Here is a 21,026-nt window from a genome sequence, read left to right as displayed (position 1 = left end):
GACCCTGAATGAAGGGGATGTAGGAAAGGCTTGCAATTTTCAAAGAGACTTGTTAGATAATAGCGTTTTGGTGTTTTCTATATTTCACCTTTATTTGGCTTTGTGAAGTAAAATTATTGTCATGGTATTTTAATAAACAAAAACACAAAACTTCAGTAATCAAATTATTTATTACTTAATTAACATTATAAATAAATCTTAAAAACTATCAAGTCTTTAAAATTACGTGCAAATAGACAAAAATGTTTCTTACACAATAGGAAAAAATCATATTACAGTCGGCTACAACAATATACATTTAATAAACTTTAACACGTAGGTCGATATAATTGAACAATGCGGTGTACCGACTGACGACTATACTTTATCTTCTATCAGGTATCTACAAATAAGATAGACTTTATAATAAACAACTGAACACATTAAAATCTAACAACTAATCTGACTAGGTAGGTATATCACAAAGAAACATATTTGCGAAGTTTGCCCAGCAGTGGGATGGCAACGTTGTGCGTTAACAGATCCGGTGCGATTCCACTAAAACTTTATACACATATTCGATGTTAAAAAAATTAATACTTTCGATATTTTCTTTACATTTACATTGTAGACCCGTGAGCGAACTTGTCGATGATTTCATTACACCTACATTATTTTAGAATCATTTACTATCTTCTGTTACACCAACTAACAACAGACATATAGCCGAATCAAAAGATAAGCTTTATAAAATAGGTACATTTCTTTGTAAGATTTACAAAAGAGTAACCTTAGTAACTGACTTACAGGCTATAAGATAGACCACCTACCGCTCAAAAATGTACCTATTCTAATGCCGATGATACAAAAACCCATACAATATACAGAGATATTACAAGTATTCAACTATATCGCACTTGATGGATATATTAGGACAGCTGACGCCGTAGCTGAGGTTGAGTCCGTGAGGCTGGCTCTTGTGTCGCTCGGTCAGCAGCTTGTGGAAGATGGGCAGGATGGCGCACTCGAACAGCTCCGACTCCGAGCTGGCCGTGTACATCTTGCGCTGGTCTGCTGAGTCCTGGCGTTTCGAGTCGCTTCTGTACGTCGCTGATTTACGGTCTTCGCGTTTGTTTGGTGAATCTGGAAAACAGGACAAGTTATTAATTAAACATACACCAGATTCAACATTAATGTTTTATTGGGAATTATATTTAAGATTGAAAATATAATATAATTAGGTATTAGTCTATCGCTGTAAGAGGGCTAATTAACTTCGTGACATGAAGTGCCTCAATCAAATCTATAAATTACTTGGGCTTTCTACCTTAAACATGTAAAACAAAAGAAAACTTGAACAGAATAACCGTCATCAACACACCCGTTTTATGCCTCGACGCTACATTAGGACTACTCTTATGGTGATCAGGTCTGGGTTGGTGGCTGGCTTGCGTTAGCCTCGGTGAGTCTCCCACTCCCTTCGCCCTCTTCAAAGGTTCGGCCTCCTGCCTTAGCCTCTTCGCCGGCGAGTCTTGGTTTTTCGACACCCTGATAGTGTCAGGGTCTGGCTTGTACGAGTCCGACTCCAGGCTGGACTCATGGACTGGAGGTGCTTTTCTAGGAATGTCGTCGTGTCTTCTAGGAGTTCTTTCTCGTTCTGGTGCCTCAGATTTTTGTAACCTTTCTTCTTGATATGACCTAACCTGGAGACGAAGAATTTCAGTCAGTCAAATATTAGCTTTTTTAATGACAATGAGTTTTGAAAACTTATGTAATTTGTTTGCTTACTTGAGCTGAAGATTGTCTTCTTTTAACTAGACTCTGTTGTGGAGGGGTGCTGACGGGCTGAGGGAACTCTGACCCACGTCGCTGAAATAATATTAATAAGATTTTAAGACGCAACCAATTCTATCTTACGATCTGTTTCGTATACTTAAGTACCTAATAGTGCTAGTAATAATTAAGTTTGGTAGTCTTACTTTTGATAACCTATCTGTCATTCTAAGTGTTTCTGCTTCCCGGTAACCTTCAGGAGTGCCGCCTCTCGTCGTACCAGCTGGAAATACAAATTAATCTTTAGAAGAATCTTTGCGTTTGCAGATAGTACATCTATTAAACACAAATTAATAACTCACAGTAATTGATAGAAGCATTTGAAGCTCTTCTTTCCATACTTCTGGTATCTGTTTCCCTGTAATAAAGAAAATAACTGTTTGTAACCACCTGAGTCTTTATAATTATAAAGTTATAGTAAAACAATTATGAAGCATTTACCTGTGATGATGTGGTGAAGACTGTGATTGTCTCGTCTTTTCTGATACACTTCGTTGCATTGGAGAGTGGTGATGACCTACAGACAGCAATCATATAGTAACAAATGCTAATAATAGATAAAACTCATTCACATACATTACTGAAGTTCAGTTATTTCAGACTAGTATAGGATATCCAGCAAAGAATAGATTGATTAAAAACCAAAAAAGATTTTATCTGATTTTAACATATATTACAACAGGAGAAAGACAGATTAAGATACCTTGGGCTATATACATACATCTATAGAATACACGAAGATATAGATTTGTGTAAGGTGCACAACCGAACACAGTAGTAATTTACCAGAGCGAGAAAAGTAGTAAAAGACCACATCCACATCGTTCTACTCTTCTAAATGAAATACGAAAGCAGTAAAGACTTACAGCAGTTGAGAAGATGATGATGAAATGGTACTACGCTACCTCCATCTTCTATGATCCTACAAAAATCAGTAAATTTAATTCACCTGGAGTGATCTCACCTGGCGGTGATTTTTGACACGTGTACTGAAACGTGTTCGTATCCCACAAGTCACTTTGTACTACTATGAAACTCTCCTTCTTCCTTTTTTCTGAATCCCTACGTTGACCTGGAAAAGAGCAGATCACTTTTAGACAAAGAATAAATTCCTTAATAGGGGATTTTCACTAAGTCTGGCCAAATGGTAACGGATATTGGTCACAAGTCACAACGCACTGTACATTGGTACATTCAGGGAATAAGGAAGGGGGTATGAGGACGAGTTCCCAATATCGTACCGTGATACTTGCAGACCAGAGACCCTGCCGGACCTCGGATTGGATGCTACCCTAAGACAATTTAAACAACGTAAAATATTCCACTGTTTTTAACCAATTGGAACCCTAAACCATCACAAAATACTACTTACAAATACTTTCGCAGTGAGAATATGCTTTTAGGCATGTAACAATCTAAAGTGTAACTTTGTCGATACTTACATGATTTTCTTCTTTCTGTAGAAGAGTAATCAACGTGGTCTACGTCGAGAATGTCTTCTGGCTCTTGCTTCAATGGAGTTGGTTTTAATGGAAGAGGTGGATCTCGTTCTTGGCCTAGAAAATAGGAAAAAGAAACAATTTATAAATTCTACTATACATTTTGAAACTTCGAACATAATATATACGTATTGCTTTTGTCTTGTAACTAAAATAAATCACTCCTTGATAATACAGTTTTGTAGTTATGTGAATGTGATATCTTACCTATAACTTTTCTCTCCATTCCTGGTGGAGGTTCCAGGTCATCCTGGTCTACGGATACATGCATCAGGTCAGTCAGAAGTGCTCCTTGACTGACACTTGACATTCTTCTGTGACCTCTTGACGAAGGTTTGTGGTCTCTCGATGGTGTGGTCTTTGTGGATACTGGCTCTTGCGTCTTGATAATTTTCTTTTGCAGTTCGGGTGTCTGAAAAACAATCAAATTTAAGCAATTATAAACTAAAATATAAATATATAGATTTTATTAATACGTGTAGTTTCCCATCATGGCTACTCTTCTCGAATTGATTAAAAACTCATTGAATTGATTAAAAATCATTACCTTAATTATTTTCGGTGTGGCTGCCTTAGTATACATAGGTTCTTGCACTTTGGCTGGCACGGATTTGACTGTAGGAGTGTCGCTTGTCTTCAGAGCTGGTATTGTCTTGGCTTCCGCTTTCGCTGGTTCAGGTACCTTCGTCACCTTTGGAGGTTCTGACGGTTCCTGTGAAATTATAATTCGGAGGCTATATTAGAAAAATGCCAGCTAAATCTATATGAGATGAGTGTTTCGGAAAGAAACAGGCTCGTAATTTAAAGAGCTTCATATTGGTTGTAGTACTTCTTAGACTGGCCTAGCTTATTCTTTGTATATGAAAGCGATCATACCACTTCGTTGCAATTACTGAGTATTTTCCGAAAATACTGATTCAGAATTGTGTTTGTTACCTCTGCAGTCCATCCATAAGGCAGTTTAGCAAGTTGGTCTTTCTCCGGAACAGCTTTAGAAGACGGTGGACTGGTGTAGTCCAGGTGATTTTTGAATGATACGTTCTTCGTCTGCTCCTTCTTCGGTTCTTTTGGCGGTGTTGGGTCTTTTAGCACGGGTTCGGGAGGGGCTGAGGGCTTAGGCCTGCAGAAGAAAAATAAGGCCATATTTCTATTCGCTCTAGTACTTTATGACGTGTATGGAACTCAAATGGTTCAGAAGGCTGTAAGCTAGTAGTCTTACTTGTCAATGTGCTGTTGGTTCGTCAGGTTGATGTACTCGGCTTCAGCTCCAGCAGATGCGCTCAGACTACATACTGATGTTATGTCACTCGTTTCTGCAAATTTCATATCTTTGTAAGGTTCTCAGTATGAGTAGGTAGATAAAAGAAACCTGCTAGAAGAACTAAGTAGTAAAAATATTTACCAGGATGACTGATATTCTCCTTAGGAACTGGTAGTCTGGTTCTCTGTGTCGCTGGTGAGCGTGAGTCTCCACGAGTTGACGACTCCGAACTGGCATCACTTCCCAATTTGCTGAGCAGCATCTGGGAAGCAATGTCCCATTACTTATGAATGACCAACATTTAATTGTTCAATATTGGCATGGATAAAGTTCTACCTGCAGTTCGTTTTCTTTTGCCTGCAAAGTCCTTCTGTACCGGTTGTTGTACTGCCTCAGTTCTTTCAGTCGTCTCTCTAGCTCAGGTCCAGGTGAGCGGCACTCGTGGGTGGAGGCCGGTCGCAGGGTGGCGCGGATACGACCCGTGCCAGCGCCGCCAGGACCGTTGCGACGGAGTTCCAGTAACTGAGGAAAATAAGTTGATAATTATGAAAGATTTATAATAGCAGCGGCTCTTTACTCAGCGGTATACCTAGTTTGGGTGTGCTTACCTTAGGTACGAAAACCAGGCACAGTGTCCCAGTTGTACAGAATATGATGAACACTGCGATGATGATGAATAATGCGTCTTTGTGGTCTTGCAGCACCTGGAACCAACAAATTAATAAAATTAAATAACAACAACCTTAACTGCATATTTAATGAATTCTCAAAATTTTACTTATTGTAGGTATTAAGTGAGTGACTTACAAGAGTGATGGCAGCACCAGCAATGCACATCATGAGCACGTTGTAGACAGACATGCCGATGTGCTGCGAGTCGTTCAGTGCCGGGATCGATACGTGACGTGTCTCCCACGCTAGAAACGCACCGAACACCTGCGGAATAAATGAGTTTTTTTAAGTTCTTAAAATAAGTGTTAACCTTTAATATCATTTCAAAGAGCAAGCGTTGATACGACCGAAAAAAATATTAATTCAAGAGATTGTTGTAGATACTGATTGTATTCAAATATCAAAGCTAAGCTAAGGTTAGCTCTCGGTCCTATGAAATATTAATTGAAATAAAAAGTGAAAGCTTACCAGCAAGAGTCCCTTGTAGGCGTAGATGATGCCGATGAAGATGGTCATGCGCTCAGACTGGCAGTACTCGTTCTCCTGCACGATGACTATGTCCTCGCTCGTCGGGTGCGGCTGTCAACAATATTTATTTATATATTTATTACCGCCTTACATTAACAGTATTTAAGTACTACACATGTAAGTTGTAGGTACATTAAAATTATTAATATCACTTCATTTACTGTTTCTGTTCTAAACTTCTATGTAAACTACGAGATAAGTTGTCGAAAAAACAAGTTGTATTCAAAATGATTCTTATTCTCTATTCTCGAATTGATTGAATTTCTCATGTTCAATATGCTGATGTGCGAATGGTTGAGCCAAAAAGGTCTGGAAAGGTCTAGTAGAAGTGTGAAGCAATAATGTGTTAGTAAAATAAGGTTGCTGTTTGAGATACTTACGTAAGGATCCATCTGCTTAGTAGCTCGGTAGAAGGGGTCCGAGACTTGCCAAGTTGTCATGATAGCCAGGTCTATGGCCAGCAGTACGCCCACCACCATGAACAGCTGGTAATCTTTTATAACCTGCAAAGATTACCCTTTTAATGGTTATTGTGTTCACTTTCAGAATTGTTCTTTAAATAAAGTATTTAATAAAATTTTATGCCCGATGTTGCTGTTGATATTGAAACTCTTGGATATTTTTTTTACCAGCGGACGCGAACTGAATTAACAACTCTTTAATGTTTTTTGTAAATCGGACAACTTTTTTTATCAAGGATATTAAATACTTACAGAAATATAAAAACAAACTAACTAACCTTTTTATTAAGTTTGACATCAGTAAAGATGGAGTGCACCCTCCAGGTCTTGGAGAACATGGCTCCGAAGGCCAGGCTGAACCCTGCCATGAGGAGCCACGCGCGCGCCGTGCAGATGTACGGGAACGCCGCTGTGGAGACACGACCACGAGGGGTGAGCATACGGAGGTGGAACATCAGGGAATATTGACACAACTTCGTGTATTTACAAACATGGTCGAGGCCCAACTACTCGTAGTTTGTTTGATAAGCTTTACTTTGTGTATCTTATGTATTTGGAAAAATCCCATGATACAAAAACATATCATGTATTTTTATTGTTACGACTATGAAATTGATTATGATTATAAACGAACGCCAGTAGTTATTATAGTATGCGCATTGAGTCAATAATTATTATTAATAATTAATTAAGTAGAAGTAGTAGTCATAGAAGGGCTTTATTCCATTTTAATGAAGATGTATGGTGACAAATGTTATGTTAGACGCTGGACCTCGTTACAAACTATTATTTTGACACATAAAATAACTTTCTATTAAAACTTTATACATTTTACATTTATTCTTTGTTTATTTACATTGTGCAGCGAAATGATAATAATTTTGCATGCTTAGTAGCAAAGGAAATCACCAAGAATAAAACAGAACATATTTTAAAATCAATTTTTAATGAAATATAATTAATAAAATAATTATAGTGCACATGTTTGAAAGTATGTAAAACAAGAGACGAGACAGACAGAGAAAAAGTATAAAACAAAAACAGATCATAGATGTCGAAACCGCAGATTGATTATAATTTAGTTCGATTTATAGCACAACTCTGATCTGTGGATACGAAGCATACGAGTACCAAGCTATAATATAAGTCTGAGACATACCGACCGACAAAAGCATCGCGCATGATGAAAGGAACAAACAAACCAAAACTTGGAAACATGCTGGCGACTCCTCCGACCTAGAAAACCGCCTAGGTCTTTCTCAGAATTAAACATAAGGTAGGGTTAGTTCCCAAAATTTGGTTGAAGGATCCATATCACAGGATACAAGCTGAAGCTTTGGGGTGGGAGCAAGCGATTACCTCCGCGCGGCGAGTCCTGAGAAAGACCTAAGAACCAATGGCAATGATGAGATCAGATGACCAAGTAGCGTGGACATGATCGTGCTAGCAACATGCGAATTGAATGTGCTTTAACGTTAGTCTTTTAGATTTTCAATTTAGTTTTGCTAGTTTAGAAGGTTGGATGAGGTAAGCAGGATGGTAAGTGATCGAACATGTGCCATATCATCACGAACATCCCGTTCATCATGTCCCGAATGAGCAAAGAGTACATTACCACCTGTCATTCCTCTCAGCCTATCTCAAAAGATCAGTAAAGAAGCTGATTACCTTCGGATCCCGCGCAAGTAAGGACACAAAGACATTAATAATAAGGCGAGAGACAGACGAGCTGGCAACGTCGCGCGGTACGTACCGATGGAGCTGAGGCTGGAGTCCAGGCCGAGGAAGATGACGCTCAGGTACGTCAGCATGCAGCCCACGATGATCAGGTTGTTCAGATGAGGAGATGACATCTTTATATACCTGTGTAGTAAATAGGAACCATATTGAAGGTAGTATGACAATATACATACATATAGGTTTTTTTGAGCTCTATCTATATTTACTGTTCATTTTAGTTAGTTAATTCCTCTAAGTCGAATTTAGTTTTGCCTAGTTAAGTATATCTAGTTTTCCGACGATATCTGGCTACGGAGTAAGTGTATGTTTTTCAATGAATAAAAGGTCTCTATTCAGTGTGTGAATCAAGCTAAGTGTCGAGTATTAGAAGGACAAAAAGGGATGGTGATAAAATGTTAGTAACCTTTGGTTCCTATAGTGTATGTTCATGGCGAGGAAGCCGATGGCGAGCAGTATGCCGAGCACGGAGCACGCCACCAGGATGGAGTAGATCGTGATGTTCACCTGCGTGTGCTCGATCAGACGCAGTGTGCGGTCTTTGGGGGGGTTCCTGGGAATAGTAGACAGAATAGATAAAAATAAATTGTTATGGATACAGTTGTAAAACTACGTCATATTGAATTTGCTTTAGAGCTGACCACCATGGCTCTTTCTTCTCTGCTTCAAACTTAAGTCTACCTTTTATAGGTCTATTTTTTATAGGAAATTTATGCTCTAACTAGAAAAACTCATCATCATATGGTTGTGCGTCAAATCTTCTGTATTAAGGTTTAAAAAGAGAGGATTTAATACGTACTTGCCAAACCATCTGAAAGGTTCTCCACTGATGAGGTCGAGGTGGTCTCGCTCTGCGCAGTACTCCCCCACCTTCACCTCGCCCACGTTGTCGCCCTGGAACTGCTTCAGCAGGATGGACGCCTTGCGCTCGTTGTCGTAGAAACGGACCGGGCCCTGGGTGCGGGACATTATAGACATCATTCAAGTACCTACTGCGTTACGCTATATTGCTAGAGTGAATCATTGCTAGAGTCCTTATGATACTTTCTTCTTTCATAACTTGATTTAATTTATATTTTAATTTATTCTCAAATTCCTGTAACAATGACTTACCGTGACCCCCTCAAAGGTGACATTGCTGAGTGCGTCGAGGAACAGAAGCTCCCACTCCTTGTCCCTGTACTTGAAGTCCTGCACCGTCTTCTCTTTGTATTTGGACTTCACGCGCTGCGCCACTGTCTGTATAGCTAGTGCCATTGCCCATATCCCTGCAGTAAAAAAAAACATCTTTATCCCTGGTAAGGCATACTTTTGATTCTGATTGGGGAAAATTAACTACGATTTGATTGTAAGTCCTGACTCACATATATGTTCTATCCCTACTTCATCATTAGAAAAGTCGATAAGCCAATTGAATGTTGGTATTTTCTAAGAGCAGCTGTAATAGTAATGCCAACTTACCATCATAAGTGTAACCGTGAAACCTGGAGTATTCCAGGCCTCTTCTCCTATCATACTCCACCTGGTAGTCCTTCGCCGTCTGAAACCAACGACTGACGTGTATAAGTGAAACAAATGCTCAGAGTCTATAATTCTTGCAGCAAAACATCAGATTTTTTGTAGTCATCATTAAGCAAAAATTCAAGTATAATAGAGTTCAATTCATCAGTTCTTTAGCCTACAGTTTTACTTCAATATTCGCCAAAGAGCGTGATTCTCATAATAATATGCAGGTTGTATTGCAACCGCTTATTCAAGTCGTAATTGTTTATGAGCATAAACTTTTGTCGTGTCAGGGAAAAACTTTTTGTAATAGCAGCGCTGTGAGAATCAGTCTCCTTATTTTATCAGCAGCCCTACTTTGATATGCTTAAGCATGGTTAGCTTCGGCGAGCAGATCATTCCTAGATCAGATTTTTGTACGTCATGTAATAGTTTACTAACGATCCCAGAGACGGTGGTCTCGCCGGTGGTGGAGAGCGGCAGCAGGTCGGTGAGGATGGTGGTGTCGAGCGCCGCCGTCAGGTTCTTCCTGGAGCAGGGCGCGCGCCGGTTCCACCAGTTGTTGCTGTACGTGCCCAGCAGCAGCCACGTGTACGCTCGCCCGTACATATCTAAACTGGATGAAGATGATCGTCAAGTTTGCTAAATCCCACCCAGGATAAATATTTGAGTGATGAGCATGAGCTGTTCTGAGATTGAATGTAACTTAATGCATTTAAAATTATAAAGTAGGTACTAGTTACTATACCTAGTACAAGTATTTCCTAGTTTGGACTTTTGGAGTCAGGTAACCGTGCATCCAAATAAACTATTATAAAGCAACATTAGAAGGGTGTATAATATTGAAAAAATATTTATAGCATTTACCTATATGTGTAATACACACAGAAATTATTCTCGCTTAAACATCGTAATCTTAAGTAAAACTAAAGTACTTTTTAAATTAGAAGAGTGTATGATCACACGAGATGCATTACTTGTAAGCCTCGCAGAATATCTTCAAGGCCCACGTTTCGTTGAAGTTGCCCAGGATGATCCGGACGTCCTTCTCCTTCAGCTTGGACAGCGCCGTCTTCACCTCGGTGGCGAAGCTCTGCGTCTCCTCGATCAGGAACCCGTTGGTGTCCAGGTCGGCCAGCAAGCGGTTGTGGGCCTCAATGGAAAATAATAAGTGTTAAGCAACTTCTCAATAAAGGTATTTGTGATAGGAATTAAAATAACTGTTATGTGCAGTCAAGTTAGAAATTCAAAACTCTATAGAATTGGAGTGCCTTCTATACTAAGTTGTATCCCTAAACAAAGAGGTTGTCGAGACTTTCAACCAGGTTTTCGATATGATGGTTGAAAAGGTAATTAGCTTGACCGTTCCACACTTACCAGCGCGTATCGCGGTTCATTCTGATAGATGGTCCCGACTCTGGTCCAGTTGAAGTGCTGCAGGAGGCGGATCCTCGGCAGGTTGAAGGCGTTCTCCGAGGGCACGATGCGGAAGAAGTTTGGGAAGGCTTCCTTCGTGAACATCGGGTGTGTGTCCGCATACGACAACTGTAGTAGACAGAGACAAGGAGGAATACCGCTCTCAACAACACACCCTAACCGAATGTGAGACTGAATCCAAACATATTCTAGGATTACAGTCTTAAAGTGCGTGTTTATTTCTCTTTCCAAATCGTTTAAAAATTACTACCTCGCAACCGCGCCAATGTAACCTGCGCCGAAACGTCAGGCATTCCAGCGTAAAATGGCTGTCCGCGTTGATTCTCGCATTTTAAGTATCATCAGCAATATATAAAACGAATTTGCTGTAGCCCACCAACCATCCATTATCTAGGAAAATAGTTCAATTACCGTAGTCCTATTTTCCATTATTGTTAGTTTTAAACCCATTGAAGTATATTATTATAGAATTAAGATATTTTAAAGTTACTTATCTATGTACACTAACTTATCCTCCTACCTGCGTGAGGTGCCAGTGCTTGGAGGCCTTCGCGATGGGGTCAGTGACGTGCGTGCACGCGGCTCCGAACAGCATCAGTTTGTGGGGCCCGCTGTGCATCATGTCGAAGAATGACTTCACGCCCACAGCCGCGTTGCACTGAACAACAATTTAATAACATACTCTAGACTGTCTTATTTTGAAATGGAAAGTTGCACGTATACATGTAACAAGTAAATACATCGATATCAAGTTGAAAAGTTGGTCGTTGTGTGGTTGTGTCCTTGTTGTCAGTATAGTTGAGAGCAGGTCGGCAGGAGTGTTGAGCAGTGCGTGGTTGAGGATAGCTGCCTCACTTCAGTGGTTAAGTTGTGGTACTCACAACAACTTAACCGCTGAAGTGGAGCAGCACTCTCTAAGTCTTCGCGGTCGCTGGTGAAGGCCTCGTGGTCATCGTCGTCGGGTGCTGCTGGGTACGACCTCCACACGATAATCCTGTGCTTGCCGTCTAGCACAGGATTATCGTGTGGAAGCCGTGTCTCATTCGAGGAGGGTTAAATTGCGTACAAGCATCGATATCGCTCACTGAAGATCGTGGCCCCGCAATGGCGGTATCCATCGCTGGGCCACTATCTTCGGAGAGCGATCGAAACAGTCTCCAATTACTATCGTATCGCACAACTTAGTGCGTGGAGGATGCATAGGACAGAATAATAGGTATATGGTATATGACACAAAAATCTTCTTTATGTATTTTCTTGCTGGAAACAAAAGCTATAACAACCATGTCACATCACATATTCTTGCTAATGTTATAAATACGAATGTAACTCAGTCTGTCATCTAATTATATCTCCTGCATGTCTAAACCACTGAGCTGGTCCAGATGATATTTTGTACAAATATGGTTTGAGACATAAGAACGAACAACAAAGTACTTATCAAAGTATAGTGATACAAAGTCAAAGTATAGAGTTAATCGTTGTGTGTGGTTACCTCGGTGTCGTTCCACCACATGTGCAGGCGATAGTTCCGCAGCACGGAGTCATGCTCGTTCACGTGGTCCAGCGCCAGCTTCACGCTCGGCATCACGCCGCGACCTACAGCAGGACAGAAGGTATAGGTACTGCTAAACTACTTGAATAACCCCCGGTTTTTCAGGTACATTTAACTGTAGTTTATCTATTCAATAGCGTAAAACTTCATACAAAAAATACCCTATTGAATACATAAACTACCGCTAAATGTACTCAGAAACCGGGAGTACTTTAGCTACATTGTAATGAAAGAACGTTAGGGTGTGATGGCGAGGACTATTGCGCTTTAATCACCCGATCAGAAGAATATCAAGGTTATTAGCTCAAAATATGGGTAACTTCTTGATGTTTTCATACCGCGTCGTAATAATTACTGAATTAACAAACTGACTAGGTACTAAATATTTATCCATTCATACAAATCTGCATATAAGCCACCATTACGTACGTTCTATATTTTAATATGTGCCCTTTTACGAGTTCACTCCAACTTACCCATGATACGTAACATCACGCCTTTTATAATGTGATTAGCAGTCGTATACACTTCCACCTCGACTACAGAAACAGCCTGCACAAGGCATTGTTTTGAAAGTATAAAACTTTCTTATTTTTCTAACCGAGTCACAGTAATGTAAAAAGTACCGAATAAACAAAAACCACATATAGGTATGTAATCCATTGATTCGTAATAAGCATTTGATAAAAATCATAACAGGATTTTATTGTATTTAATTTGCGAGATATTAATCCGAGTTCACGGTAACTTAATAAAACAGCTAAACGATTTGTCCGAAACTTTCACAAGCTTACGTTAAGTACTTTATCTAAGGGAAGCCGTGTGACGCATCAAATAGTCCCATAACTTCATAAGTGAGTGTGAAACTTTCCCATCAGTGAGATTGTTCCCGAGTTGTCCCGAAACGACCCGAGATGTTCCGAAATGTCCCGAACTGTTCGGAGATGTCTCGCTGAATAAATAAACACATCATGACCTCGACGGAAACTTTCTTAATAGATGTTTACTCATCGTGAACTCTTGGGAGTACGGGCTGATATAGAGGTAAAGATTTGTTTCTCTTTCACTAGTTTTCTTTGCTCGATAGCAAAGTAATTAACTGTTCAATTAGGAAGCTTTTTATTAAAAAAAGTTGGATTAGTGTGTACTTTTAACCCTCGACCCTGTGATACCGTATAATATAATTATGAGAACCAATTCAGACCTACAGGTTTTATTTGTTCAAAGCATGTTTTTCAGCGGCGTTTACTGGGTGTTGGGGGTGGTATTATTTAATTTTGTGTTATGTACCTACACACTACACAAGTAGGGTTTGAAATAAAAGGGTATTCATGACGTGTTCATAATATTGCGAGAAAGATGAACTCAAAAAAAATCCCCCTCCTTTGCGGCAGTGGGGCATCGTAATTCTAATTGATTCACCGATTTCTGTAAGCCTTCATTTTTTTCTTTATTTTTTTTAAGAGCAGTGATAGCCGAGTGGTATAAGTTGACACCTCCCACGCAAGTGGTCGCAGGTTCGAACCCGAGGCAACACACCAATGACTTTTCGAAGTTATGTGTGTATTAGAAATAATTATCACATGCTCCAACGGTGAAGGAAAATATCGTGAGGAAACCTTGCATGCCAAAAAATTTGTTTAAAAACATTTATTGAGGGCATGCAAAGTCCCCAACCCGCACTTGGCCAGCGTGGTGGACTCAAGGCCTAACCCCTCCCTCATTACGGGAGGAGACCCTTGCCCAGCAGTGGGACATTAATGGGTTAAATTTATTATTATTTATTAAAGTTGATTTCCTGCATTTACCACCCTGTACATAAATAAATAAGAAAAGATCGATATATTTTCCCCGACCCGGGAATCGAATCCGAAACATCGTGTCCAACAATCACAGTACCACCCAGACCTCAGATGAAATCATTAAATATTAGTTAATCATACCAAATACGGAATAATGTAAATTAATAATAATAAAACCAATCGATTAAAACTTCAATATGTCCGGCTCTCTTTTCTCGTAAAATATTATAGAAAAAGGCTTGTTTTCAGCAATTCTCTGTTTTCCTAAAAATGTCGCCCTAATAATAAAATTTACCATAAACGTGAATTGTAAGTGATGCGATAAAAAAAATCTTGTAATCTAAGTACGCCTTAAGCCGCCCTCCATTTTTCTTCGGATCCGTTACTGTCCACCTGAAAAGCTCCAGCGCCCACAAGCGGGCGGAAACGCCCTTGTTGGGAACCTAAATGAAACTAAAATAAAAACCTAATAATGTTTGTAAAACATACCTGTGTTAGAGTTCTCCACGCCCTTGCCGAAGGGGAAGAAGCCAGCGATGTAGACGTCGGTGCGGCGGTTCAAGATGGCGTCCAGGTTCGGCTTCTGGGGGTGGCCGCGGCTGGGCGACACCAGCGCCAGGAGCAGCAGTGTCCACATCATACCTGTAACAATACCAACTGTTAGATGGGAGTGGCCAATACAGTATTTGAAGTAAATTTTGCTGCATTAAAATCTTATGTTGCAAAAACGTTTCCAGAAACGAAGACCCCTAAAGCTATTTGAAGATCACGCGGATCTTAATTCAGAACGAATCCAATATGGCGCCCATGCACCCCGACTGCAACGTGGTGACCACCTCGCCCCAATCTGATCTGGTATAATTTACGATAATTATAATAATTTAATAAACATAATAATAATTTATTTTTTTCCGGAGTCCGATGGATGAGGGCGGCCCAGGACCGGTCCTATTGGCGCTCGATGGGGGAGGCCTTTGTCCAGCAGTGGACGATTCCCGGCTGAGATGATGATGATGATGATGATGATGATAATGATTTATATTCCGGTGTTCGTCTCTCTGCCTCATTTGGTGCGGTAAAAAAAGATTTTAAAGGTAATTTCAATCGATGATTAAATGCAATTGCTAATTATAGAACGCCGCGTGCTTAAATTTATGTGCAAAAAAGCCTTACCTTTCTATAAATCTCGCGGCTGCCACCATTATTAATGAACTGATAGCCTAGATAATACTAAAAGGCACTAAAATCAAATAGTAATAAAATGTAATTTCCTAGGAAGAGCCTAGAGTGACGCGTGCAGCTCGAAGGGAGTCCTCGATGCAAATAATGTAGCAACGCCCTGCCTGCGCCAGACAGCAGGGCTGGATCGATACGGCATCGCCCCTCCGAATGCACTAGACTTAGGTATACACTAGTATACAGCTATGGCAGGACCCTCTCCCCGCGCAATGTAATTCGCTATGTACTTCCCTGGCCCCCCCCCTGCTCTCCCTGTCTGGCTGCCTCCCCAGGCTGTACCTAGGCACTTTATCTGCAATATTGATTTTATGGTACATAGGAAGGATGTTGCTGCCTCTGTCTGCTGCAGGATATGCTCTATAATAGTTATGTCGAGTACGGGGATGTGGTTCTGATTGGTTTTCATCGGATATTACAAATTGTTGTACGTTTGTTATTTCTCCGATTTTGACAATAACATTGCATAGGATGTTTTTAATCGTTAATTAGCAAATGTACGAAATAAATGCATTTTTGAGTTTCATAATAATTTATTACTTTAGTCATAACAAAATCACGTAAATCGTTAGAAATATGTGTATGCGTACCCACGCCAATAAAAACATGTAAAAAAATATTTTTAGGGCTCGTACACAAAGGGTAAAACGGGACCCTATTGCTAAGCCTCCGCTGCCTGCCTGTCTGTCTCCAGACTGTATCTCATATACACCGTGATAGCTATCAAGCTGAAATTATGTATTTCTGCAGCATAAAAATTTAAATAAAAAATACAATGTAGCTAAACGTTTTTTCGTTCTTTTTTGGTACGTAACCCTTCGTGCGCGAGTCTGACTCGCACTTGGCTGATTTTATTCTATTTCTTATCTCTAAATCAAAGTTAATGTTTTAACCAGTACACCTATTAAAAAAGTAGGTATTAAAAGAAATACTTTAGATGGCTTCTTAAGTTTTGAAATACGTACGAATGTTTGTTTAGGGGTTCGATTCTCGGCTAATCGGCATCTTGCTTTAACTAAAACGTTTGAACACAGCTGTGCTTATTTTCACATATAAAAGTAAGTTTATTTCCTTTCAGTGAATGGTAAATTCACATTCAAAATAGTTTCAAATGTTTTTCCACCCTGTTTAGATCTACTCCATCAAGGTTCAAAATCTTATCACTGAACTCTTAGATTCAGTGATCATCATTGCTCATCATCAAGATTCATCTTCATCAGCTCTTCTTACTTATTTTAAAGCTAGGTACTCTATGAGCAATGTCGCAAGGAATAATTTCCAATTTTTTCAAAAACTGAGAAAGTATACCAAAATGGAGCTTCTGCGTTGTGAGTACACAGAGCAAATTATAAGTTTATATTATACAGGGTGTAATGAATACGGTACAGGTAAACCAGAACTAGTGATAGTGGTACTGGTAGAGAATTTAAAAACCATATCTACCATTAAAATTACGCGACAACAAACTATAAATTTTATGTTTTTTTTTTATTCATTTACGTGGACTTAAGGCCTAGCCCCTCCCTGGTTCAGATGGAGACCCTCGCCCGGCAGTAGTACAGTCAATAAAAAAAAAATAACCCACAAATGTCCAGTGGGATAGTCACGAGTTAAAAAAAACATTCTTTTATTTTTTTTCTAAAGTTTCGTGTGGGTTCATCACTAATACACAAAAACATACTTGCCTCGTAATTTTTTAAGAAAAAATCTGCTTGATTTTTATGGTCTCGTTTTGAAACTTCCTATCTCTATCACTAATGTCTTTTTGAAAGCGTTTCGTTAAAAAAGAGCCTTTACGTTTTGGCCTAAGCCTCAAGGCCTTCCAAAATTCCTGGACGCAGAATTCCCGAGATACAAAAAACACATAATAGATAATAGTTTTACCAATATCAAAGGTACACAAGTTACGTACCTATAACTGCACAGCGAGTTAGTCTTACGTCAAGATATTATCTAACACTGATAAACCCATCCCTTAAACCATGACACTGTCTCTCTAGAATCTTCGCACAGGAACCGTAAAAAGGGCTCTTTATATCAAACTTCCGCACTATGGGAAACCACTGAAGCAGCACAATATAAAGATAATTTTCACACACAATTGACCCCATCACCCAGGGACACTGGGTCTATTTTTAAGATGAGCCACTGTACCACAGACTATAAGCTACAGAATCTACACACAGACCTTCAGCACCCATTCCTAGCAATGATCGATCTGGGTGGATATTAAACTACAGGTACAAATGTTCTACAATAACAATTAATTCACTTCAAGGTACAGTTCAATCCAAAAGGTCATCAAATCAATTTTATAGACACCATTTCTCGTTCTTCATAGGTTTTAACTAGGTATTTTGGACGCAATCTCTTGAGTTTTTTCCACAAAATCTCTTAATATAACTAGTAAAATGTATAAACACTCACCTTTTAATAAAAATCTTCACGTAAAAATATAATTTCGGTTCAAAAATTCACGCTCGGTCAGCTAAAACGCGACGAACGTGTAGTTACTGGAAAATCACTGAGTTTTGTTCATTTCTGGTTCAAATTAACCGAATTTATCACCTCCACTTGCTTATTTGAGCTTATTTTGTAAATTTTGAATGAAAATCAGTGTAAAACGGAAAGCGCAACTTAAATCTACATGTTCACCTGAAGCAATAAGTCCAGGCGTTGCAGCCGGGCTCTACACACTCCGGCCAATGACCAACTGTACGGGAAAACAAACTTTACTACCTTCAGCATAAGATTCAATTCTTAACATCCCTCGTTCCATGGTACAATTTTTGGTTCGATACTCAAAGCCTTAACTTGGATCTCCGAGACGGAGAAAAGTAGTCTCTATATTGAAGACTACAAGGTAAAGTTTGGATTGTATCGTCGTGTTCGTTCAGACGGTTGGTGAACGCAGGGTTTGTACAAACAGATAAAATTAGGCTCTGGCGGTGGAAATCGATAGAGGGTGGGTTTTCACCCTAGTGATGTGGAAAATGTTGTCGATGTTGGAAATAAGAAGACTGTTGTATTATAGACAACAGTTATCTAGGCACTTACTTATTTTAATTTGATTCCTGATTTAACCAACCGTTAACAGGATGAAAAACCTAGTTACTTAAATGTGTGGAAACCTTGAGGCTCGAGTGGACATTGACCTAAAGTTTTAAGCTTAGAGAGTTCAAGACATGTAAAGTCCGCTACCCGAAAAAGAGTTTGCTGGACTCAAGCAATTAATTCCGTGAGGCTCTGGTGCCTAGTAATCAGTATTACTAGGTCAGTAATCAGTATTGAAAGTTATTTGGCTTTGAGACGTGTTACGAGTTTACGACTCTATAAGCACGGACACAAGATGCAGTGCGAATCGAAATAAGCCCAAATACTTATCCATATATTCTATTTACTTACTACGAATATAGATGAATTGAACACTACATTTCTTCGTACCTATTCAGTAAATAACGGAAGGCATCGATATCGACGCAGCCCTCATCCTTACTCGCTGACGTAGAGAGCTAGACCGAGCATGCGCGCCCCGGGGTCGGGGTGTGTCGCCTGTGTGCCCGCGGTCTACCTGCCCGCTATGTACCGCGCCGTGATGATACGCACCGACGTCCACGCGGCATACACACCACCTTCCAGTTATGAGTGTATTTATTGAAACCGTCTGCGAGGGTGGCTCAGCTTTTATTTATTTTATGATTCGAGTTGGATTTTTTTTAGATGATATAAAAGATATTGGTTTAATAAAATGTAGGGGTAATAGATATAAAGCTTATATTTGCCGCAGTGGATTTGATGTTAAAAGATGATATTATTATAATTTCGTTACGAAGCGATAAATCAAAATTGAATATAGTCTAAAGCCATGCTCGTATCTATATCGTTTAGTCTTTCATCAAAGCATGACATTGATGGTCACTAGTGTGTATTAATGTTTAATGAGTCCCTTTACGAACCCTTAAGGGTACTCTGGTTAAGTTGAATGACTCCTGGTGTCGGGGGACCTACTTGTAAACTGAAAAAATCTATGTTTTTTACTACCTAAAATAAATTAGGTAACTAATACGCTTTTAAGTTACGGAATATCACATACATAATAATATATAACATTTTGCCTGTTATACCTCCAGATGTAGTCAGAGATGTATGAAATATAACCACGTTTAGCCATATTTACAATGTTAGACCTATGTAATAGGTGCCAAAAACTGCTGAACCTAACGCCATATCTCTATCTTGTCCCATTTATCTTAAAACGACCAGGGAATCGAACCCGTGACTACTCTACTAAACTGCTTCGACACTAAAGAACCAAATACCCGAAAGAGCATTGACCTATCACGAAATGTAGGTAGAGTCTAAAAATCCAAAATACCAAATTTCCTAACTCCTGTACCATAATTTCGTCTCTCAAATATCCGTTTACAACACCATATACGTACATAAAGATGGTAACAATGAACAGTAAGCGACACGGCGGTCATAAACATAACATTCGTCAGATTGATGACGTGATAACGAGCTGTTAACCTGACATATTGTTACTTTCATTACTCGCTATGACACACGTGGGATGTGAAGTGGCTATTCAGAGCAGGCCATCATGACAAGCGTAGCTACCGTATGTGAAGTTAGCTACTGTATCGTCAAAGAGAAGTAAAATGTTTAGTCTTCAACTTCTGTGGGATGTATAGATCTACAATATATCATTTGTCAACGTAAATGTTCCTATGCATATTCTTTATTAAAATATTTCATCTGTTATCCTAGTTTTTGTAATTCCTAGCCTAGTAGGTAGGTACCTACCTACTTGTCAAATTAGATATAGCAATGCCAGTCGTGTGTTCATATCCCACCAGAATAAATATGTGTAATGGTATTATCATTATGACGACGACAAAGTAATTTTTGTGCCATACAATTGCCACAGAACTATTAACGTACCTAACAGGTTCGATTTCCAGTTTAATAAAAACGTACCCATGTATTGAAAATAACAGACAGCCGACAGGTACCTAGGTGTATTGTATTATTCTACCAACGTGAGCAGCAAATACATTTTATACATACATTACAATAACTGATACTGATCTAATATGGGATCTATTCCTGGTTACTAGGTATTCTATCTCTGTATGATACCTGCTAAAAACGGAAACAGAGTACCTAATTCAAAATGAAGTAGGCAACTCCATGACGTACCCAGGTAAAATATTTACATACGTATCGTATCTATTTAATCCGAGATGGCATGTGGCAGCTGTTACACCGTTGTCTGATGATTCATTCATAATATCATTGTGTTGTATTGTCTGAGGTACACGTAATTTATTTGATTTCTGGTTATTACAATCTCTAGATTGTCTTTAATTTGAAATCTGGCCACATCTTGTACTTAATTTGACATATGATTAATCATAATTGCCAGACTGACTATTAACGTTTCATTACTATCAATTTAGGAATTTTAATAAAATATTGCTACAAATATAATTATATTTTTACAAATAAATTCGTTTTACT

The 21,026-nt window shown here is 39.2% G+C and overlaps 1 protein-coding gene across 4 annotated transcripts; it reads right to left on the bottom strand.

The window, feature by feature from the left end:
* Positions 1-157: 157 nt before the first annotated feature.
* GABA-B-R2 (gamma-aminobutyric acid type B receptor subunit 2) lies at positions 158-18,199 on the bottom strand. Of its 4 annotated transcripts, none has more exons than XM_076131123.1 (32): positions 17,931-18,199; positions 14,757-14,909; positions 12,406-12,509; positions 11,431-11,568; positions 10,851-11,018; positions 10,451-10,626; positions 9,915-10,089; positions 9,432-9,510; positions 9,084-9,238; positions 8,770-8,924; positions 8,377-8,523; positions 7,987-8,096; positions 7,593-7,619; positions 6,512-6,642; positions 6,153-6,275; positions 5,713-5,823; positions 5,380-5,508; positions 5,181-5,276; positions 4,909-5,094; positions 4,714-4,834; positions 4,531-4,624; positions 4,248-4,431; positions 3,859-4,023; positions 3,519-3,723; positions 3,255-3,368; positions 2,762-2,884; positions 2,254-2,329; positions 2,115-2,170; positions 1,959-2,035; positions 1,768-1,848; positions 1,361-1,682; positions 158-1,122 (listed from the first exon to the last, which is right to left on the bottom strand). In XM_076131123.1, the coding sequence occupies exons 2-32, from the start codon at positions 14,905-14,907 to the stop codon at positions 872-874; spliced, it is 4,230 nt and encodes a 1,409-aa protein (XP_075987238.1). In that variant the 5' UTR covers positions 14,908-14,909; positions 17,931-18,199; the 3' UTR covers positions 158-871. The 4 variants fall into 4 exon arrangements, with proteins under 4 accessions (XP_075987238.1, XP_075987240.1, XP_075987239.1 ...); XM_076131125.1 differs by having other exon boundaries at positions 2,777-2,884; XM_076131124.1 differs by lacking the exon at positions 17,931-18,199 and adding an exon at positions 15,441-15,627.
* Positions 18,200-21,026: the final 2,827 nt, after the last annotated feature.

The sequence above is a fragment of the Anticarsia gemmatalis genome, chromosome 25, assembly GCF_050436995.1.
Source record: "Anticarsia gemmatalis isolate Benzon Research Colony breed Stoneville strain chromosome 25, ilAntGemm2 primary, whole genome shotgun sequence".
Taxonomy (NCBI): domain Eukaryota; kingdom Metazoa; phylum Arthropoda; class Insecta; order Lepidoptera; family Erebidae; genus Anticarsia; species Anticarsia gemmatalis.
Note: the sequence above shows the minus strand (reverse complement) of the source record. Positions and strands in the feature narration are given on the sequence as shown.